Source organism: Papilio polytes, unplaced genomic scaffold, assembly GCF_000836215.1.
Source record: "Papilio polytes unplaced genomic scaffold, Ppol_1.0 DF823399.1, whole genome shotgun sequence".
Lineage (NCBI taxonomy): Eukaryota > Metazoa > Arthropoda > Insecta > Lepidoptera > Papilionidae > Papilio > Papilio polytes.
Genome location: NW_013525805.1, coordinates 1,945,854 through 1,970,666, shown reverse-complemented (window position 1 = coordinate 1,970,666; position 24,813 = coordinate 1,945,854). Strand labels below are relative to the sequence as shown.

The following is a 24,813-nucleotide window of genomic DNA, read 5'->3' as shown; positions in this document are numbered from 1 at the left end:
AGCGCTGGGAGAAGAAGTGGCGGAAAAAACTCCAGCAACGCTTCTATCATTGATAGGAGACTGAGATGACGGACGACAGAGTTATTTGGAGGACGAAAACCTGGTGCGCTGACCCTACGGGAGTAGGATAAGGGAGGGGAGATGATGACTATTTTGCAACTATTCTGATTTATTTGACACGCATGGCAGAATATTTCTCTAGTTACTGACATGCTAACTCAAGTTCTAGGAAGTATAAATGGGTTAATCGGTCGATAACTAAAATAAATATTTTTCCAAAAGACAAATAAAGCAATTAAGCGTTTCCGAGTTTAGCGCAACACTAAATCACAAAAGAATTAAAGCGACAAAAATCGTGATAATTGCCCGTTTCGTGATTATTCAACCGAATCACGAAACAAACGAATTTATAAGAACATTTTTTTACTGTTGTTTTTGGAACCGGAAAAAAGTTTTACGGAATATCATGGAGCTAATGATTAAGTAAGAAGTTGTTATATGTTTTTATCAACGAATTAGCTGCTGCTCGCGACTTCGACCGCGCTAAATTGAAAATTTATCAAAAATACGGCCAATATTCCTCACTGACAACAAAGCACTTTAATGGTGCAAAATTTTTTGAAATCGTTCCAGTAGTTTTTGAGTTATTTCAATACATACAAAAATACAAATCTTTCCTATTAGTTTATAATAGTTTATAACATAGATCAGAAAAAACCATCATTAGTAATGATTGTTTAAAACTCTGAAAGATAAAAATGGTCAAGGGTACCAAAATATATTTTTTGTTTACCACATACGAATAGTAAATAAGTATATTTTTATCCGTTAAGAGCGATAAAGACAAAAGATCGACGGACGAAATAGTTTAACCATGAAGTAATCTTTATTAAATACTAGCTTTCGCCAACGACTCCGTCCGCGGAGATTAAAAAAAAACAAAAGTAAGTAGCCTTTGTGTTCTTCCTGACTATCCTCTACATCTATGCCATTCTTCCAGATCTGTTCAGCCGTTTAGGCTACAAACACTAACGAACATCCAACCATCCATCCATCTATCCATCTATCTATCTATCTATCCATCCATCCATCTAAACTTTCGCATTCATAATATAAATAATTAATAATAATAACAAGTAAGAACTAAGATTTTTTCACTAATTAATAAATACACAAAAGAACACAAAACATAGAATTCGGTACACACAAACTGATGTTAATTTTGATATAAAAACGATAAACAAATCGATTTTCTATACAAGCGGTTGACCTGTTTAACAAACAGCGGATTTTTGTGTAGTCAGGGGGTGAGAAATGAGGTCCTTGAATTTGAATAAATGATAAAGTAGCGTGTGTCCCATTTAGGTGAGTATTACGACATTATTATTTATTATAACGTATTTATTTTATCAGCAGGCAACGGAAATCAAAACATTAAAGCTCGAACTAGTCACGAATATATATCTAGAATTAATTATTAAGATACTAGCTTCCGCCCGTGACTCCGTCCGCATGGTATTAATAAAACAAAACCAAGTAGTCTATGTGTTTTCCAGACTATCCTCTATATCTATACCCAATTTCATTGAGATCCGTTCAGTAGTTTAGGCTACAAACTCTAACAAAGATCCATCTATCCATCTTAACTTTCAAAATTATAACATGACAAGCTTTCGCCGGCGACGTCTGTCCAAATTAAAAAAAAATGTAGCCTATGTGTTCTTCCAGACTATCATTTACATCTATACCAAATTTCATCGAAATCCGTTCAGCCGTTTAGGCTACAAACTCTAACAAACATCCAGCTATCCATCTTAACTTTCAAATTTATAATATTAGTAAGAAGTAAGACTAGTAAGATAAAATCTAAAGCAATTAATTTAAAACATAGAAATAAAAGCACTTTTAAGAGCATATACTTAGAAGAAAGATTTATTAAGTGACGTTAGTTTTCATTTTTAACAATACATGGCAACGCATAACCTACCATTAACGACAAAAATAATACAATAATTTAAAATACAAATAACGTATGATTAAAAAAATTATAGTGCTTGCTCCATACTTAGGTAATTTGGAATTCCATGAAATTATGTAAAATAGTTTACGTGCAAGCGAACGTTGGATAGAATCATGCAAGTACCACCTTGTTAAACTAGTACAAACTACGTATCGCTGAGTTTCCACTGTTTTAATATCTGTCTAACAACAATGTTGTCAGTCCCATTAAAAAAAAAACTTTCATTTTGTCTTGTATGCCGATTAAATGTAAAACTATTTTTAAAACTAGTTGTTGCCCGCGATTTTGTCCACGCAATGTTAAGATAAAACAAGTAGCCTAGAATATGCCTGTCAATGTCAGCTACCCTACAGTGAAAGTTGTGTCGAAATCGGTCCTGCCGTTTCTGAGATTACCCGGAACAAACACAGCTTGTGGACATACAGACAGACATAGTTCTAATGCAGTTTAATATTATCGTTAAAAAAGTTTTGTATATTTTAATGATCATTTAGAAATAACCTAAAACCCGAATGAAAAACATGGTTCTAAAACTTTAAAATAAACTTTCGTCAAACCGCTCTTTTCCACTTTTCTCTCAGCATTTTAAGCAATTTATATACGAGTGCAAGATGAATCTCGCAGACTCAAATCCACGATATCCCGCAAGCTCATTACTTTAGTTTCACTTATATTACTTCTCTACTTTCACTAACAAATGCAACCGAGCATCTGAATTAATAAAAAGCTGTACTATTTTCATCAAAACACGGCGGTTAGACGTCTGACCTATAATGTTAAGACAATCGTGAATTTAAAACTATAGTTTCTAAAACATTTTTCCCACATTTTCCTTTAGACTTTATAACAAAATAAGCTGCTAGAGTAATTAACACGTTAATAGACTTTATACGTCATACGAGAGGAACATTTAATTGCAACCCTCGACTTTCCGCAATCAATGCCGTTTCACGCGTTGCGTTGCTTCGTGCAGAACTGGAATAGATTTTCAGCCACGAATTCGCTATGTTTAAACGCTGCTCCACTGAAATCTATATAGTTTTCAAATATAACTGAAAAGGCAACAAAAAGGTTACACTGTTAACTACTATTTTATACAAGGTTCTTGACTCTAAGCGTGCATATCTTTGACTAAACAATTACAAGAATTTTGTACGATTGCAGATTGTTTCGCAGCCAATACAACTGTTTAGTTGTACAACTAACAATCAAGTAGAGTGCGCTTATACGCTCATAGGAATTAAAACGAGACTGAGCAGTGTTAGATGCGCAGGCTCTAACATTCCGGTAAAAAAGTATATTTTGTTTAAAGAGTAATCGTTATTAAATTTTAATTGATCAGATAACAAGACTTATAATGTCAATATCGTGTCATAATGAAGGGAAAATTAAAGATAAATCAAGGGATACGACCCAAATTTGATGGCGACCTACATTCGTGAGGCGGAAGCTTCTTTCAGAAATAATGGGACAATAGATTCAATTTGTGCAAGTACGGATCTCTCGAATTCCAGACGAATATTCTACTACTTATGTATAAGAAAGTTGGTGTTTTTCTTAGAAATGACATTTCTATAACTTAAGTTTATCACTATCTTAGCAGTATCATATATGCGATTTAAGACGGATGTATAGATGTTTGTTAGATTTTGTAGCCGAAACTGCTGAACGAATATCAATAAAATTTGGCATAGTTGTAGAGCATAGTCTGAAGAACACATAGGCTACTAACTTTTGTTTTTTTTTTCTTTATAAATCCACGCGGACGGAGTTGTGGACGAAAGCTAGTTGTAAAATAATTCTGCTTGGTTTTTCAAAGATTAATCAAAGTTACATTAATGTAGTTATTTAAATTCGAATATTGCAGGAACATCTGTGGAATCCCACGATACGTCTTATGAACCTTTATCCTGCTTGTAAAATATACAAAAAAATAAATTAAAGAAGGTCCTTATCCTGTCCTGCTTCCATTTTAAAAAGGGTCACCAAAATGCTCCCTTTTCAACATCTTTCTATCAACTGTCATCTAAACAAACGCACCTTTAATAAAAATAGAGTTCATGAAACATAATACAAAGGTAAGTAAACGGAAAAGCACTTAACATTGACATCACAATCGAGTTCTGAAGCCTCTAATATGAGACAGGATTGACAGCAACACATACTATGTCAGAGAGTAAAATTTAAAGCCGATTTTAGCTCTTTGTATTAAGTCTGGTTTATAGTTAAAATCAGAAGCTATTAGTACAATAATAACATGATATTAAAAGTGTTCTATAAATGAATTTAAATGTCAACATCAAAACTACTTTTTCACTTAAAAATCTACATTACAGTTAGAGTAATTCCGTATCAAAGATAGAAGATAAAAATAATTTATTACTGTTTTCACCCGCGACTCCATCCGCGTGGAATTAAAAAATCAAAAGCATAGCCTATGTATTCTTTCAGATGTAGAGGCCTATTTATTGACCGTTTCAAACACAAACATCACGCCATCTGAACTTTCGTATTTATAACATTAGTAAGATTTATAAGTATACGGGGTTTTAATATATCTTCATTTTTTAAATGTGTTTGCACTGACACTATCTAATAATTATCAAAGAACATCAGTCTTCATTAGTAAGTAACTTTTGACACGACAGTAATGAGAGATCTTAAGTTCCGTTGAGCTTATTACCGTTTACAAACTTTGTAGCCTAATTTTGTTTGAGAGTAAGTTATCTATTTAATTAATCCAATATTTGTGTATTGCATACTATACTAACATTTACTAATGCTTGAAATGAAAATCTATACTATTATAATAAAGAGGAAAGATTTGTATTTTTGTATGTAATAACTCAAAAACTACAGGGCCGATTTTAAAAATTCTTGAACCATTAGAAAGGTAATTTATCTGTGAGTAACATATGCTATATTTTAACGCGGGCTAAGTCGCGAGCAATAGTTAGTGTGATATAAATTAAATTATAAAACGCGATATAAATATTTGAATCGCCAAATTTAGAATAAAACATTCCATCAAGAAGATATTAATAATCAGAGAAATACTAATTTGTTATATAAAAGTGGATAATCGAAATGCAGTATATTATGGTAATATCGTGATTGCATGAAAAATGCAAAACTCTGGTCATTTTCCTACTTTAGTTTAGTTGACTAAGTTTAGAAAATTGATGAAAGAAAATCTATTGTAATTATTATATTAGGATAAAAATAATTAAAAAACAAATATGTTTACATTGTATTTTTATAAGTCCTTAATTTATCTCTACGAAAAAAAAACACGTCTCATTGTATGAAGACTACATAATAAGATTTCAAACTGTGCATAAGATATTTCTAGTTTCTCATAATTTTATAAAGTTCCTATTATCTTAAGATATAATTTATTCCGCAATATTCAACTCTCCGGTATAATTTTATTCATAAAGTTTAAGTTAGTTTTAGAAGTTAAGCAACGCATCTATAGAGTTATGAATTTTAATTATTACGTACCATGCAACAATACGAGATAATGTGTTTTACACTAACTTGCTTTTTTATAAATCTAACTGTTGCTCGTGACTTCGCTCGCGCGGTATTAAAAAAATATATCCTATGTTACTCACAGATAAATTACCTTTCTAAACATGAAAGAATTTTTAAAATCGGCCCAGTAGTTTTTGAGTTATTTGAATAAATAAAAATACAAATCTTTCCTCATTATAATATTAGTACAGATTACTAAAACTAGTCATTAAGTTGTAAGGATATTAAGTCACTATTAAGACACCAGTAATTTCAGATATGGAACAAAAAAACTAAATATATCCGCAACCTTATACCCTATTGCACATATAAGCGGACGCTATTTTTCCTATATTAAGCCTCCCAGTCTTGCCTTGTACTAAAAAAAGTCAGTCAAAGTATTGCAACACAGAGAGAAAGTTTATTTCGTTTGAATAGACACGAAGTTCTTAGCGCTGTTTACAAAGTTAAATAGTCCATTCGTTATGAAGCATAGAAAGATTTCCAAATGACGGCCAGCAACGAGTCCGATGGACAAACTTTTGTGGACAAATGCGAAAAGTTAAGGGGAACAGTTAACTAAGCGAAACTGTCTAATGTAAAGCATCCTGCGCACCGTCCATATGGGAATTAGTGCTCCGATGCTAATTATTCTTTGTTTAGGACAAATATATTTGAATTTAAAATATAATTCCCTTAAATCATGCGTTGTTTTTACGTGATTTGTCGAGGATTGTTGGCATATTCCTAATCCAGCAGATGTTATTAACCTTTCCATAAACAATGACACAAAAGTCTGATCTGTTATTTTACGGCATTCAACATTAGTATTATAGTTATTAAAAGAAAAAGATATAAAAATTTAGATCTATTGCAGAGACTTTATTCGAGGATAAAACTCTCTGAGGTATCCTTTCAAGTTTAACAAAATGCCAGATACTTTTAGCGTTCCTAGAGCATAATATACTTTAGTATTCAGCTTAATAACTCTAAGTGTAATAACACTTTTACTTGCTTTTAACAATTGTACAAGTTAGTTGACGTAAATACGAGTATATTTGCATATTACATTATTTACTTATCTACTACGTAATTTGTCAGTAACTTTCCTTTATTTTAAAATGTAAATTTGCAGAACACCTTGTCACAGAAAACAAATGAAGGTAAGATAGGGTGTTTAGAAGAATAATACGGTGGTAACGAGTAACGAGCGATGTTGGCTCGCGGCCAAAAGGCATGGCGCCAAAATTTACAGACCTGTTGATTAATTGTTATAAACTGTGAAACTGACTAATTGTCAACACCAACATGTTGATAGCAACAACAAGGTTTACATTTTTTCATTAATAAGAGAAATAAACAAAATTAGGCTAGTTGCGTTGGCGCAGCGACCCGAAGTGGGTCTTGGCCCGGTTTCGTAACAAAGACAAAATTAAAGTTAATTATTTAGTACATAAAGATTCTTAAGTTGCCGTCTACAAAACTGGGTTTAAAAAAATTGATGAAAAGAAAAACATCCTTGTATTCTGTTTAGATTTCGAAACACAGACGTATATATGATACCCTATAAACACAAACATAGTTATTTCTAATATGTTACTTACCTGGACATGGTACGGGGCTACCTTCTCTTCTCCTTTAATCTCCACGTTGATATGTAACCTGATGGCTCCTGATACCGCTGATTTATCTGTCCTCTTCTCTAAGTTGTACCAGACGTCCATTTCTCCTGATAGTGTTCGAACCTGGTACAAAGATAACCTTTTAGTATAAAGACTATTTGAATAAATCTTAAACACATTTACATATTCCACATGGGAGATTAATATTTTAAGAATGTTGGATGGGTATTTACTGCTTATTATAGAAAATTTACCTCAATGATAGTCTGTCCCAAGAAATCGTCGGACTCTCTTGTCAATTTCTGTCGTAGTTTGGATTTGAGGTCGTTGTCTTCGTCCCATACTCTCACTTTGATGCGATCCGAGGAATTGTGGCATTCACTGAAAATTAAAACTCATTAGAAGCTGCATAGTTTTTAGTTGAGTCGTCTTTTTAAACTCTGGTAGCTATTTCCCCTATAAAGTATTTAGCCATGTGTAAATTTTTGCCTTTTAGAGCTTTGATTTCATTTTACTAAAATATACTAAGTACTTACAAATAAAACTTTTCATTCCAAACTGGATTTAATTCTTGTGGCATTGTTCTCGTTCTCTTCTTAACTTTGCTGACTTGAACAGTTACGTAAGGGTCGGAGGTGCCGCTCTTGTCTTTTGCGATGAGCCCTTGAGCACAAATCACTGCACAAAAAGGTACTTAATTAGTATTACGTAATGTACAATCTGCAACATAATAAAATGGTAAACATTGTAAAAAAGTATTGTTTCTTTATATTAGACAATGAAATGCCACAAAAATCTAATTTAAAATTTTGCAACATACATAATATTGTACGAAAAATAATGTTGATTATGCCTATTAAGTGACATTTAGTTTATTTGAGTCATAACTTTAACTTAGATATAGTTATTAGAAATTGAATTCAATTATTTCATATTCATATTTAAAATACAGTTCTATAACGCTATGAGATAAATCTCAAAAGTCCTGATACATTTAATAATTCTCTTTACTTATAGAAATTTTTCCAACCCAATATTTTACAATCCTTGTTAATCCATAAAACCATGTTTCCAGTAAAATATTGGATTGGTTAATTCAAATTTTGCTCCAATTTGTTACAATTGTTCAGGTTCAAAATTAAAATCTAAACAATCGTAATTGTGATTATTTAAATTAATATGAAGTATAGCATTGAAGAACATAATTAAATCTATTTCATACTTACGAACCAACTCGACCTGTAATATCTACCGTCTGGATACCCTGAGATTAATGGTTCTGGGATGAAAGAAGACTCTAGCATCAAATCTACCAAATTTTTTCTAAAAAAATATACCCAAATTGAAATTCTATATCAACTCGATTATAGCGACTACGTAATCGCAACAACTAATGCAAACTTCGACCAAGAAGAAAGTTCCAAAGTAACAAGTGTAAAGTATGCTCGGGTTTTATATCTAATGGCCTCGGAATTTACACGAATCGAAAGTTTCGCTGCGGTCAAATTGGAAAGTATGCAAATAATACGGGAATTTCCTTATAACTGTGCCGGGGGTTTAAAGTCTTGCATGCTTTCGGATTCTAATTCTCAACCATTCTCCTATTGCGAAAGAAAACTACTCGTGTTATTAGGTTTTTCATACGTATCACGATCTGAAATTACAGGATCAATTACGAACTTTAATTTTCAATATTATCAACTAAAAATTGAAAATCGTGTGCAGTCAAGTTGGGTTTGAAAATTACATGCAATTTCGTGTTCTTTTTATTAGAAAGGTTGGAAGTGTTAGTGTTACATTATGTTATATCAAAACGTGTGTTGCTCAAAGTGTTTATAGAATTTTGTGTGCAAGCAATTTGTCTTTTCAATAATTGTAGTCATGTGTTAGATTCGTGGAATTTCCTTTGTGTGATGAGTTAAGCTATTTTCGTTATAAGTGAGTGGAGGCAGTGCGCTAACGTCTGTGAATGGGTTTGGATTTTAAACTGAAGTAAATTTGCATAGACATTTTTGACATCTGCTAGTAGACTGTTTTTTTACTTTCCTCGTAAACTTTGCAGTTACTTACATATGAAAGTTAATTATTAGGAGAATCATGAAAAGTCGCAAATATAGCAGATGTCAAAAAAACTTTGTATGGAAGTCAGGCGAAGATTTTGTCTAATAGAGCGAAATCTGCGAGCGTGCGGTTCGTAGCCGCAAAAGACCACGCAAACCTGTAATGGCGATTTTGCAGGACCATTTCGAAGTCCCTTCTATAGTGACCTGCTCGGCCTGTTCGAGGCTGTCTATGTGAGTGTCGGGGTCGACGCTAAAAGTCCGCCTGGTCGCCACATGAAATAAAAGAGAACCAATTTAGAGTTCGCACACGACGATTGGTTGTCTGGATCGTCGCTGACTCCGCTGCGCTGCACGCCATCTAATGGAGGGTTAAAGTGTTAGTTGACGCCACATCATCGAACCTGTGATAGCGATCTTGGCGCTCCACTTGGACGTTCCATCGAGTACCGACTGCTTCACCGTGCTCATGTGTGCCGAATGCCCCTCCCCTTCGATGCTGAACACGCGTCTGTCACATACACACACTTTATACATCGTCAAATTAGACTCTTCTAGGACTTCAATTTAATCTTCTTGAAATAGGTTAAATAGTACATGTTCATATAGCTTTCAAATTTCTTTTAAGAAATCAATTAAAATATAAAATTATAATTAAATCTATGTTATGTTACCTGTAGTCAAAAACAGAAATTTCTACTTTACCTCTGTTCATTAAAAACATCTGATTTGATTAAGTATTGCTATGATCAAAGAAATATCAGTGAGCTAATTTTCTTAGGTAATGAAATTGGATAGAAATAACGGTTCAATGGAAAGTCCATACCTGATTAATTCGAAAATCTCAGGTTTGTCCCGTTCCCTTTGTTTCATTCTCTCCTTCATGGCGGTTATGATCGAGTTGGCTTTGTCCTCCGCGCCGTGTTTGGACGACTTCTCAGCAGCCCCTGCGAAACACACTGCTCAGGCGGTGCAAACATAGTTCTTGTGCGGGATGCGCCGGGACGGGCCCCCGCCCCGCGTTCAGGCCTGCCACGACAACTCGATAGCCACAACGTCACCAGATACCGATTCGTTTACTTCAAATGTGGAGAGTAGTATCAACTCTAAACCCCAATATACTGAATAGTGACTGTATCAGCTCTAGTAACGATGAGAACTTCAAGCGGCGCCAGCCGAAGCAAACCCGAGCACTGCGCCTTGTTAAAATAATTTACAGTCTAATTTTATTTTAATAATATATCTTACTTTGTCCGTAATTTGTTGCTTATCAAGGAAATGTTTAGTATATTATTAACTCTACGGAAATACATTTTTATATTTGTTTGTATCTGAAATATTATTTCGCTTACGTATCAAGAAAGCAAATATTTTTAGATATAGCTTTTAGAAGAAAAGAAAGATAAAGAAAACAGAACGGAAATATAACGTATAAAAATATTTTGGGATGTACAAGAATTAGTACTTTACTATTAAACAAAACAACAGTTAAGGAAACTAAACAGAACATAACAGCGGAAGATATTTAGACAGCGTGCATGTTACGGGCACATTAATTTAATATACAGGGTGTATCTTTATATTTAGGTTATAGAATAAAGATTATTTAAAAACAATTGAATAATAAAGTAGGATATACAAGAGTTGTTATTTTCAGGGATATTAACACAAGTTTCGGCGCTGGGCGGGGTGACCCGGAAAACGGGATTTGAGGGAACGGAATGCTTACTGAGATGCACTAAGTTAGTCCACACTTTAAAAACACTTATAAAATAAAAATTAATAATAAATTAAGGAAGAAGAAAAGCATGCATAAGATGTAATCAAAATTATTTAAGATAAAACTAAAATCGAAGGAAAACTAGTTAAAATCAGACAAGAAGCGCAAAAGTAATTAAGATTGATATATTTCTTTTTTTTCATGGCTTTCAAAGTGTAGACTTTTATGGTATGGACGAGCAGTCGATTAACTCCATAAAAACCATACAATTAGACACCAAAAATAAACGACTGCGCGCCTTTGTGAGGTGAAAATGGCAATGGAACCAGATTTAAAAATACTTATATGAAAATTTTTACCGACAGACATGCAATATAGTAACAAACACTCTTCAAAACGAAAAATCCCATGCTATGAGGGCCACATCTTTAGGAAATTACGTAAATTAATATCATGTTTAGTCCCTAATTATTTTTTTACAAATTCTTAAAATTTTCCTAATGATCAAAAATGTATGATTTTACTAGTATGCAAGTGATTTGTTATTTTTTTTCTGTAATGTTTTCCGATATCAGTCAATGACATAGTTTTAATTTTTTAAATTGCAATTACATGCTTAAAATTTTCATGCTCATGAATTGTCTATACCTTGTCTACGACTGAGGTTTTTAATTATTACCTTTCATTTTTTGACCATCACTTAGAGAGCTTAAAGAGCTAAATCTACTAAATTACACTTAAAACGAGTATAGTTTAAACACTGATCGTTACTTAACATCGAACATAACGTGTGCAGAAATGATATTCCTCATTTTAATGTAATTTTTTTAATGAGTAATTATTTTAATGACAGTAAATATTTTAATGAGTCTAAATTTTTATTTCTACGTTTATTCTTTTGGTCTTAAATTATTGTCAGCTTGCATTTTCAAAATAAAGTTTTAGTTATAATGGAATTAGAAAGATAAAGCTAAGAAATAAAATGGCGTTAGCGTAGAAAATGACAGTATGCGAACACAAAGGCTTTCTTCGAGAAGCTTGATCCTTGAGGATCACATAAGATCCTTTGTTTCAAAGAACGTCATAATATGTAAGAAAAAAGGTAAAGAGAGGCTTTACATAAGATTCTCCGAATATAGAATCTTTATAGTAAATTTCACCCGAGTAACAAGTACTAAGTTGTAGTTTTTGAGGACATGTTTTTATGTAGGTTGATTTTATTGTGAACCTCGACTTCAATTGATAAGACGGAAAATTGTGGTAAAGCTACGGCCATCATTTCTTACAGTGATAGTCACATAACGTGAAAATAGATAGGCTTATTGAAATTCTCAGATTTAGAAGTAAGCAAGCGATGTTTAGGGCATAATGTTAAGAGTGAAAGCAGATTGAAGACAGTAACAAATTTGAAGTACAATCACATTGTAAGTAAAGTAACGGTCAGTGAGAAATTGCATAGATATTATTAATTATATCGCTTAATAAATTACTAAGCAAATATTAGAACACCAAAAACAATATGATTCCGCTTGTATTTTGTTAAGTAACGAAACACATATTTTAACAAGCACATATCGTTTTTAATGTTATAGATTAACAATATTTTTAAGTGAGAATTTGTTTATTTTTTTACATTGTACCTACTTTTGTTAATTTAACAATGATTTATTTAAAAATACTGAACGAATAAATTCTCACTTCTCGAAATTAATGTCACATTTAAAAACTTACTCTGTAGACAATCAGCATTGAGGAGATCCTTGCATTTCTCGTGGCATTTAACCCCGCATTCAGTACACCTTACTCCTTGCCGCGCGATACCCCAGAGCAAACCTTCGCATTCATAGCAATATGTAGGTGAGGTGGCAGTCCATAGAACAAAGTTATGAGGCGTCGTCGATGAAATGGGATAGATGAGAGCTTGCAGCGTCTTCTTGTATACATGCATTTTCTGGAATACAAATCTCATGTTAGTATTTAACAGTTAAAATAGAGTAAAAAAACTAAAACAATAAATATATTTACTTTTTCTCACATTGTTTTCCACAAACTTGTATAATAATTGCAAGTTACATACATTCTTACCTGTTCCTTTTAGCTCCTAACTATTAAAAAACAAGCAAAAGACTCAAATCGTTACTCTCATCGTTACCATATAGACTTTTTTTTTTACTTTAAATTCTCATTTAAAACCTGTTTTTTGTTCTATTTTTCACCAGTTGTTCCACTTACCTATGGTTGTCACTTCGGAATATTATGCACTGATCTTAGCTTCTAAAATTTATAGTTTTCCACAGACTACATTAAGTACATTTGAGATATTTAGAAAACAGTAACTCACCAATTCTTCATCATTCAAGGTTGCTCTGTGTACAGCTGATGTCAGACCTGCATTCCTCTTAGTAGCTGCCATTGTCTAGATTATAAATAAATTTCAATTAATTACAGTCACAGAATACGTTATTTAGAATTGTTATATTCATTCTATTTGAATACAGTGATTACTAAGTAATATTTTCGTGAACAGCATTTTGTATTCAAATTGCATTATCTACTCATGCCTTAATTGTTAAGCAGTTTCGAAAGCCAGTGTGATTTTTAATAAAAAATTGACAAGATATTTATCAATATAATTTATTGAAATTCTATATCGTGATATTTTTAAAAATGATAGTAAAGTTACAAGAGTTATTTTATATTTTAATGAAGTCGTAGACAATGATTGTAAAATAAATATAATTTTTATAAACGGCTTTATATTTTCAAGACTATTGATGTAGACAGAGAAAGCAAGTGCGATTAAAATTCTTCGTTTATTGCTAGATACAGATAAATTACACAAAGAAGAAGAATATAAATAATCGTGATATAGTTATGCAAGTAACAACAGAGTCGTGCAAGGCTTACAATTTGCATGCATTAAAACAAGATTTTTTCAAAACAGAAGCTATTTTATGCATATCAAAAGCCGTGTCTATAATTTAAATAAGGCATGCATAGAATAGATGTGTTATTGGGACAAAATACCTTGAGAACCTGCGGGTCCGTGGTAAGGATTAAAATGCAAGTACATCATTAATTTTTATTCCAGGAATTTTCGGGAATAATAGTAAGAATAGTTTTGTTTTCATGTCCGCTATAAGGTGACCCCTAAGTAGATATCTTTCAATCAGTTGAGGGCTTCAGCTAATTTGGTACGATCATGTGACTCGGAATTTGGAAAGGAGAGACACAAACAACAAAGAACATTAAAACACCAAAGAAGAAGAAGGTTTACAAAGTTCAGTACTAAATCTTTAACGAGTACCAATTTAAGGAACAATAAATGGAGAGTATAAATATTAATTTAATAGAACATTTCAATCCCGAACTATTTTCATCATAAATTACATGTTTTTTCATAATCTCAGGGTAAGATTGAAATGGAAATACAAACATAAAAGAAATTACAGTAGACGGGGATAATTAACATTGAAATAAAAATCTCTCCATAAATTGTTAGACAGTATAGGAAGTTATCGTTTAGAAAAGACATTTATTACGCGCCTACGTTACTAAGCTCCAGAAAGCGAACGTTGATATGAGCTGAAAACATTAAGGACCAGTTTCAATCTACATTTTAAGTAGACACGTAATATCCCAAACACCCAATAAAAAACTTACCACTAAATTAAAATTTTAATTTAGATTATTAAGTGAATTGAAACCGGCCATAACTAGTTCCATTGGGACTTGTGACTAATGATTTTAATGTAGATTAAAATTTGAATGTTTACTTACAAGTTCAGAGACGAGTGGTATAGATTTTCTTCTCGGTCGTATATCGGGCATGCTGTCGATGTTGCTATAGAACGGGTTATCTCCGGGATGTCTATAAAGTTATGACATTAATAGTAAGCAATTTGTGAACAAAATTGAAAATTCTAAGAGCGTGCGCACACCTGAAACTAAATTATCGCACGACTATTTGGTATAGCTTTGGTTCTTATGAGCTCAAATGGAGGAACAGTTGAATTGGCTGCGAAACAATCGACAATCGACTATTTATTTAGTCAAAGGTGTGCGCCCGCTTTCAACAAACGTTTCCTTTTATTTTATTTCTTGCTTGATATATTTCGTTGACTCAAAGTCAGTTAATGGTCAATGAAGCCTCTCGTCAAGTTAATTTTTCTAAAACATAACTGGGGTCCTAGGTATTCACTTAGATTAATCTTGTCTGTTTCAGAATACCATAATATAAATGAATACGATAATTCAAATAAACGATATCAATCGTCGTCAAAAGTACCAATACATTAGTAAAATGTAAATAACTCTTTATTCAATGTTTATTAACATACCCATTTCCTCGACCACCTTGCTCGTTGAATCCGCCGGAACCATTCTAAAATAAAAAAAAATACAATTAAAAAATGAAAAATAAAAAAACTAAAAAAATAACAAGGTTTATTAAAACGTAAAAAACAATACAAATATACAATTTCACAAATTAGTTATCGTTTGAAGTTTTATTAATTTTAAAGTGTTAAAACAATTGAAGATTTAATCCCTCGCTTGTTAGAGTTAATTTCCACTGCGGTAAAACACGACATTTAAAGAAAAATTGGAATGTCAACACACTAATACGACTCTTCGGACAATCTAAACGTTACTTAAAGGTTTATTGTATCAATAATACTTCAAACGAAACATCTGTTTAAAATAACAAACATTGTAAATTCTATAAACAACTAATTCTATATGGAGAAATAACATCGTATCTTGATTCATTCCTAAAACCCCTTTTACAATCTTCAACCAAACAGCTTAGCCAAGAATATAAAAATCCTGGACTGGGGGCGCTACAATCGCCTTCATTACATCACGTTCCGATACACGTAAACAAATTAGTTCCATATTTTTCCCCAATAGGTTTTTATATTTATGAGTAAGTTACACTTTAACTTCAATAGATGTCACTAGTTTGTGTAAGTATAACCTATTAAAGTATTTAGTAGAAAGCAGAATATGTTATTTCAGCTAAGCAAGAACAGTTTTTTTTTTAATTTCTAACACATTTTTTGATGCAAAATAGCAGTTATATTTTTTTCCAAAAAGTTTTTATGCCATTGTAACTCTACAGTGTAATTTAGCCTAGGCGTTTAAATTTAACGTGCCAGCTAATTTTACATCGATGACTACACAAATCTAAGCGATGTGTGAGCTCTAATTGTATATCAGTTACATTAACACGTACTAAGTTTTAATTTATCTAGATTGTGAATGTCAAATAGGACATCGCTGTATTACTCGATTCTAAGCGATGAGAGTTCAAAATGACTTTTATGTTTGTTTTACAAACGTGTATTGATAAACACAATATGAATAGATTTCGATTTATTAATAGATCAAATAGGAGAACTTTTTTTTATAATTTGAATAAAATATTGTTTTTTTATCTGTGTACGTTACGATATGAAATGATATGACGGTGAATGGTTTTGTACCGAAATGTTCCAGGTTTTCACTGCTCTCTGAAAAATTACATTGTTTCCTCCAATAAAAGAGATATATATGTTTAGTTGTGAATTCTTGACTGCATGAATCTTACTTTCTATTCACTGTATATTACGCATAAGCAAGTACCTACACCTTATTTTTATGTATACTGTTTATGTAAAATTTTCTATATATTATATCTACTAAAGCTATATATCAAACGGCATTATAAAATATAACATAGAAAATTTCGATAACTGTTTATTGCCTTACTGAATTGAATTAGTTATAACTTGTACAAAAAAACATCTTTCATGAATATTATTATTACTTATTCGTAACAAAATCAACATAATAATGACACTTATTCGTTGAGTCAAGTATGATTTCACAACCACTGTTCATAATGTGTTGGCAGTTTTCATTAAATCGACAAAAAAAGTTGTTTATTGAGAATTGGGTATGATAGATAAGTCGAATCTTGTAGATAATTGTATAATATAGTTGTATACGCATAATAGGTTAAATATACTGAATATATGTAAGTTTGAATTGTAAAAGAGTAAAGCAGATTACTAATTTTGCAATATTAGAGCTCAGTTTTTAATTCTTTAAGAATATTAATAGTGACAGTAATAGTTCACATACGAAGACCTAGTAATTAACTCTTAACTCTAATCTCATGAAATTTCTGCATTAAATAACTTACACCTGCACTAACTTTGTCCTTTTCTGTAGAGGGCGTAGTCGCAACTGGAGTTTCGGTAGTTTTTTCTTCAGCTTTCCTATCCTTGAGTGCCTTTAACAATTTCCATTTACTTCCAACTTGCGGTTCTTGTTGCGGCGCTGGCTCTTGCACTCGCTGAGGTTCTTCGTGTATTTGAGGCATATCATAATCATCGTCAAACTCATCTCCACTCTGCACTGGACTGTCTGGTCCCGATGTTTCACCAGATCCAGAGTCATAAGATTTATCTTCCTCGTATTCTTTATCACCTTCTTCCGAATCATGTTCTTCCATGACCGGAAACGTTGTAACGTCTTTCCATGATTCCTTAGTTGGAAGTTCGTCATATTTTGTTTTAATAGTTGCTGTTTTAAGTTGCAATTCTTGTAGCACAAATGACATCTTTTCTTTAAGAATTTCTTTTGTTTCTTCGGGATATTTCTCTTTAGTTTCTGGTTCTTCCATTAATGTTCTTTCTTTGTCCGTTTCTTGTTGAGATTGATTCTCCATCTCCTCTAGTTTTCTCAACTCGTAGCAATACCATTCATCTTCAGAATCAATACTGTCTTCAGTACTTTGCCTTCTAGATGAAACACGAGAACCACTTCTCCAAGAATGAGTGCTTCGACTATCGTCATCATCATGCTTGTTAGGAATATCCAAACTTTGCTGATGACGTGTAGAAAACTTACTAAATAAAACTCGACCACTATGCATAGAAGGACTACGTTCAGGGTAAGAGACTAATTCTTCTTGTGAGGTGTTATTAATAATTTCTGGAGCGTTAAGCTTACCAGGTTTCTTATCCCTATCATTTTGAATGGGTGATTCCTGATTTCCTTCGTCCTGAGAACTCGTGTCTATTTTGGGTGGAGACTTGTCACTTATTTGTTCATCGGAAATTGACGTTGATTTGCGCAGGCGATATTTTCCTAATGCACGTGATACTGCAAATTCCTGAGAAGCTCCATTGTACGGTTTATTATTTTCGTTACCGTCTTCATCGGTGGTAGAAGAAGCTTTTTTAACATCTCCAATAGTCGCAAATATCGAGGTTGGAGATTGATTATCTGTTTTTTCTACATCTTCAAATGGATCTACGTTTGAAATATCTGTATCAATATCTAGTTTTTCAATTTCAGATATATTGTCTTTTTTCATTTGGCTCACTCTTGCAAAGTGGAAGTCAATGTCATCACTCTTATCACGTGGTAAGACAGCATTCGTAACATATTTCTCATTTTCCTCTATTACACTTTCAATGTTTTCTTCATTAAACTCTTCTTTTTGTTGCAATTCCTGAATCATTTGCTGCTGTTCTACAATTTCTTGGTTATTAGATTTTCTTTGTTTTTGTTTTGTCGGGACTTTAGCAAAGACGTTACCTTCATGTGTTGAATCAGAAAAGACACTGTCACTATCTTCCGATTGAGCACTCGATCTTCCTCCAGACCATTCTGTTTCTGATGTTTCAGGATCCGATAAAGATTGATGACTGGTTTGTTGTTTTCGTCTGGCTTTTTGAAGTAAGCCTGACATCGATGCAACCAAATGATACTTTTTTTTTCTTCTCTGTGCCGATAAAATTCTCTCTTTAAGAGATTTCTCCGGTTGTGGTTGTTCCATGTTATCTACACCAGATGGCAAGGAGTGCGATCTATGTTTTTTTGGCAAATGTAAATCAGGCAACCACTGGCTCATTGAAGACATTGCAGATCGTAACGATGAAGCTCTTTTAGGTTTTTTTGATGACTTGTCCTGACTTTTTAGTTTGAGATTTGAAGAAATTGATAAATATCCCGACTCGGAAACTAAAATCCCACTTGAATCAACAAATTGCTCCTTTCTTAAAGAAGTGTGATCCGCATCTGGTGTTTTATATTCTTGAACTTCTCGAATTACATTACCATTACGCTCATCATATTGCTGCTGTTTAAAATACTCTTGTTGCAGTTGATTCTGAAAGTGTTTTCTTTCACTGATGCTTAATGATCTAGACTTCAGACTAGCTGTTTCTATCGAACTAGTCGGAGATCGACTACCACCACCTTGCCATGACAATTGGTCTTCTAGAGACACTCTTTTTGGAGAATCATACCGACTCGAGGTAGGATAATAGGATAAGGCATCAGTTAGACTTCCTGGTGGGTAGCCAGTACGATGATTCGTAACTTTATAACCGTTTTGATAAAAATGGGGGTCATTTGGACCAATTGTGTTAGCTCTAATTAAAGGCTTTTTACCAGCACTTGCTGCAGATAAGACAACTGTTTGTGCGTGATAGCTAGGTTCAGGCGGATAAGATTCAATTGCTGATTTAGACATTGTCTGAGAAATTTCATTTCCGTCCAATATCTCTGCAAAATTGCTTTCTTCTCCCAACATACCTCTTGGAGTACTATACACTGTAGTAAAAATAGGTTGTCTGTTTCCTGCTACCGAATAAATTGATGGCGCTTCGTTTCCGTAGTAGTATTCACTCATATTGGTTATAGCTTGATTTGAGTATGACATATCAGGTTTTAGGAATCCAGCATCTATTTTGTCTTGTAACCTACTTAGATCTTTAGATTCCGAAATATCGTTTCCTTCCTTTAGAAAATTGTAGTTGATTTTTCCACCTTGTGCTTCAAATGCATAGGAATCAACTAACGTTTCTAAATATGGCTTTGGGTCAACTTCATAAGCTTTTTGAATAGCTTGGGGAGAGACCATTTTTAATTTTTGAGATTCGTAATTGCTATGTGAAGTTCTCGATGTCTTTGGTGATCCAGGGCTTTTTTCAAGACTGGACCAACCACTCATAGATGACAGTCCAGAATCTGATTTCGCTGCTACGATATTAGTTGAATCTCTTTTTAAGAGTTTAGGAGAGGTTTTTGGAGATTTCGGAGACCGAGGGCTTAAACGTAAAGAATCCATGGGAATTGATCCTGTTGATAACATCGCTTGTCTTAAAGGTATCTCACCGTGGTTTTCAATAGAAGAAAATAATTCAACTCCATTTGGAGGAGCTGGTGGCGGAGGACTTGGTGATTTATTCAATCGAGATTCATCATAATTTAAACTGTCAATAGGTTCTGCATATATATCATGAACAGAAAGTGGTGAATGTTGACTAGAAGAAGATTTGTATACATCTTCAAATGTTTGAGATGTTTTAGATGAATAGTAATTTTGTCGGGTAGTGTCTTGTAGTTGATAATTTGAACTATAATCGAAACGTTCCCTTGACAACGCGCTAGGAGATTTATTTGACTTTGCAGCATTTATTTCCGCATTAGCGACAGCTGAACTATAAGCTAAACGCCCTGTTACAGTAGTATATGGTTCTGTAGTCGTTCTTTCTGGTACAAATTTTCGTCTGGGTGATATATTTGCTGGTAAATAATCTAATTTTCTTTCTGGCGTTGTGTTCTCAGTTAAAGATAATCTTGAAGGAGACTTATCTCTTGGAAGTGACTCCTTGGGTACATTCAAAACGAAGTCATCAAAACTTTTCATCATCTCGTTTATACCCCAGTTGTCTCCGCCAGAGTAAACACTTTTTAATTGCTCGTTTATTATGTTTCCATCTTCAGCCAATGCTTGCGCTTCAATTTCTCTATCCCGATTAGATGCCATTTTTGTGTTAGGACTAAGAAGTCTAGTTTTCAAGTCTTTTAACTCTCTCGAATCTTTGTGTAATTGGTTTGTCAATCTATCTAATTCATGTAATTTATCTACAGTGATTTGATCTATTGTACTTAAAGTAGACAGATGTACCAAATCTCTTTCACTAATACTGGGTCCACCTTGTAAACCACAGTAATCTTTGTAGTCGCTTGCGCTATATACTTGTCGGGATGAAGGTGGCATTAGTTCCATATCGGGTTCTTCGGGCGCCTCCCAGATCATGCCAAGCTGCGAATTCGGCAAGGAACTTTCTTCACAAACTAGGTCGTCCCTATAAGCTTGATTTAAGCTTTTATAAAACGCCTCATCAGATTCCATGACTTCATCTTGAGGATTTATCAATACAGAACGCCCCACATCCAAGCCCTCTTCTATGCCATCTTCAACGGAACCGTTTCCTAGTATTTCTCTTATAACTTCTAGCCTCGTCATCGAATCTCTAGATGTCACCGTACGACACGTATAAAAATCCAGTAAAGTCGAAATTACACCCTGTTGATCTGCTAGTAGTGCTTCTAATCTTTCCAATCTTTCCCACATTCTAACATATTCTTGGCTGAGCAGGTCCAGAGCTCGCCAAGCGTATTTAAGTTCTGTTTCGAGTATATTAAGTCTCGTACCGAGGCGTTCCATGTAATCACTGATGATATAATCGCCTGAATACGGTGGAAGGTCTGGGGGAAGTGAAAGAGAGCCGCAATCGTCCATATCTCCCTCGGCAACCCCACTCCCTCCTCCCTCGTTTTCCTCCATCGCGCCGCCTGCGCCTGCTGCGGCATCTTGAATGTCGCGCATCATCTTGGTACTGGATAGTGGTTTCGCTGTAACATTTTTCACTGTGACTCATCCCATATCGTTTTGCTTTTGACACGTTTCACACAAAACCGTTTGACGTCACTAATTGTTTTCCGTAATGTCATTTTAAGTCTTTAAAGTTTAACACATTTTTTAATTTCACTTTTAACACTAATCACTTTCAACACTGCGTATATATTTTGTACTTCGACGGAATTTAATTGATAATTTCACATCAAAAATATACTTTGGTAAATATTTCTATATCACTTTTCTGCAAATATTAAGCACGGTTAATATTTGTTTGGTAGCGTTCTGATTTGAACATAAGATAATTCTTATGAACAAACCAGCGGAACGAAAGGAGAGGAAGACCTCATTGGAATGTGTTAACTGGCTGTACTTTCGAAGTATTTTAAATCAAACAAATTGTTTAATTTAAAAACAAATTTCATTTAAAAGGTTATTTGTACATAAATAAATTCAATTAAACTTGAAACCCGAGACTAGTTAACCCATTCTTTGAAGAGGCAGCTTAGCGACTCATGTACGATTTCACATGAACAAAAGTTCAGAGGTGAAAGGTGTGCAATGGATTGGTAAGGAAAAAGGATGGAAATGGATTGCACCATCGCTTCACTGAAATTAATGGAAATATTCATTTAACGATGAATTTTTAATTTAAAAAGAGATTTTAAAAGTATTATTTCCACGATTGCGTTTTGTTTTAATAAGGTAACTTTTTCAACGCGTCTTGTTTGTCTCCACTTATAGTAACGTTCGATCCAAATTTATTAAAAACTGCATTTGTAACGTTTTATTTAACCTGTTACGTTTAAAAGTTTTGTAATTACAGTATTTAGTGGCATTTAAAAGCGCGGTATTTTTCAACGCAACCATATACTGAGATTAGTTAAAATTGTTTTATCAATACTAATATAAGCGGGAAGATTTGTATTTTTGTATGTATTGAAATAACTCAAAAACTACAGGGCCGATTTTAAAAATTCTTTTACCGTTGAAAATGTTATTTATCTGTGAGTAACAAAGGTTACATTTTTAAATTTCTAGTAGGCGAATTCACGAGGAATAGCTAGTATATATTACATTTATATTGTTAACATGTGAATTGTAAGACATTTTTTGTGTTATTTCAATGTATAAACTGGAACAAAATAACATAAGTATGAAATAATAGTTTTTTAAAAACCTTATTTGAAGTCAATTATTGAAAGGTTGGAATAAAGCCAATAAAAGTTTTGCTTAACACTAATTGGATTTGTAGTCATCTTAAAGAAAATTAGATTGGAATTCTTAAAGTCTGACCGTAAATTTCGAAATTATATTTGTAATTCTTACGGTATTATTTATGACCAATTCAAGTGAATTATCTGTCAACTAGCTTTGGCCGAATAAAATGAAAAAAAAAACTTATCAAGTAAAAAAACTTATCAAATAATAGTAGTAATCAAGTAAAGTAGTCTTCAAAATCATTCGTTACACACACATTTACGAAATTTTCTCTCCTGCCAATTATTTTTTGAAACCTATCGATCTTCATTTTACCCTTTTATACACTTTCCAACGTTCGAAAACGGGCAAATGACGGCTACTAAATGTATAAGGATATTTTAGTTCACAGTCTGAGCTGAATATTTCAAATACTAAACGTTCGTGCTTGAATGTTATTATGCCACGGACGTTTATTGCCACGATGAAAATAATTTTTGTAAAAGTCACTATCTATACTTATAACTTAGCTTACTTATAAGTAAGCTATTGTTACATTTATATCGATTGATAAACACGTAAAAAACTTAGTTGTATAGTATAGTTAAAAATAACTTTATATAACTAGCTGTTGCTCGTGACGTCGCCCGCGTGAAATTAAAAAAAAATATATATAAACATAGCTTATGTTATCCACTGATAGTCTAGCTTTTTAATGTTGAAAGAATTTTTGAAATAAGTCCAATAGTTTTTGAGTTATTTTAATACATACAAAAATCCAAAAATGCAAATCTTTCCTCTTTATAATATTAGTATAAATAGTAGAAATAAAAAGTAGACTATGTTCTTTATATGACTCAAAATACTGTAATGCAGTTTCAATTTTTTTACAGGAGTAGTGGGCAAACTAGCTGCGTAAACACCGTGATAAACGACTTCCATGGATATTCATAATACTAGAGGAATTACAGTTACGTTGACGACCTTTAAAGATATTTTAATATTTAGGAATTATTTCTTTTTAATCCTAACTTAGAGCGCGCGGCACATCCTTAACTAAACTATCGCACAACTGTTTATTCTCTCTTTGATTTCTATGTAGAAGTGCGCATACTACTCGATTTTTAGTTGTGCAACTAAACAGTTGAATTGCATGCAAAACAATTGACAATCGTACGAAATTTTAAATCTTTTTTTTACTTGCATAAGTAAGCTAATAATCTGTACTGCAACGAATATTGAAATATCTTTTATGTTCTTTGATTTTTTAATAGCTTAAAAACTAGCATTAAATCAAAACATGTTTTCAAAACAAACGTAAGGATATCCTTGTATTCTTCAATAAACACATTATAAGTACATTTGTTTCTACAATTACATCGTGAGAAATAGAAAATTTATGCGGACACGATGCCAAGATAGTATGAATTCAAATTGAATCAAGTTGTACACTTTAAATGGGCATGGGATTATTATGGACGAGTAGCTGAGAGAATGCAGCTGTTGGCAGATATTCAAGATTCGACACAGATGTTCACTTTACGCAGCTGGTTAACTTTCTCTACGTCACAAGTCTTTTGTTATTCAAACATGAAAATTGGAACAGTTGTGTGCTTTATGTTCTGTGGTTAGTGTGCAGACCATAGGTTAGAAACCTTTTATTAACATCTCTGTTTTTAAAAATAAAGTTTGGTTGTCATTTATTATGATCATCAAAGTAAGATGTATTTTTAAATCTGTTCAGTATTTTAAATAATAATGAAATTGTAATTACAATATGAACCAATTTTATAGTATGACACTAAAGTACGAGCTGTAATATGTAATAAGTATTTATGGCACTAAGATTAAATGAAACTCAGCATTGCAGCGAAACGACTGCGTATTCCACTGACGTTGAAAATTGAGATAAATTCAAGAGTGTTAATTTGTAAACTAAACACTCAACTCACACGTAATTTGACTCAAAA

General features: G+C 32.9%; 1 protein-coding gene across 1 annotated transcript in view; it reads right to left on the bottom strand.

Moving 5' to 3' along the window:
* LOC106104848 (protein unc-13 homolog A-like) overlaps positions 1–22,241 on the bottom strand; it is a 48,411-nt gene extending 26,170 nt beyond the window's left edge. Inside the window, exons 1-11 of the mRNA XM_013285024.1 lie at positions 17,138–22,241; positions 15,279–15,322; positions 14,719–14,809; positions 13,966–13,974; positions 13,280–13,354; positions 12,670–12,889; positions 10,045–10,165; positions 9,623–9,729; positions 7,695–7,836; positions 7,413–7,539; positions 7,141–7,281 (exon numbers count right to left, since the gene is read on the bottom strand). Of these exons, the coding sequence (XP_013140478.1) occupies positions 7,141–7,281; positions 7,413–7,539; positions 7,695–7,836; positions 9,623–9,729; positions 10,045–10,165; positions 12,670–12,889; positions 13,280–13,354; positions 13,966–13,974; positions 14,719–14,809; positions 15,279–15,322; positions 17,138–21,616 (5,556 nt within the window). The 5' untranslated portion in view covers positions 21,617–22,241. The remainder of the gene's footprint in view (positions 1–7,140; positions 7,282–7,412; positions 7,540–7,694; positions 7,837–9,622; positions 9,730–10,044; positions 10,166–12,669; positions 12,890–13,279; positions 13,355–13,965; positions 13,975–14,718; positions 14,810–15,278; positions 15,323–17,137) is intronic.
* Between the last annotated feature and the right edge of the window lie 2,572 nt (positions 22,242–24,813).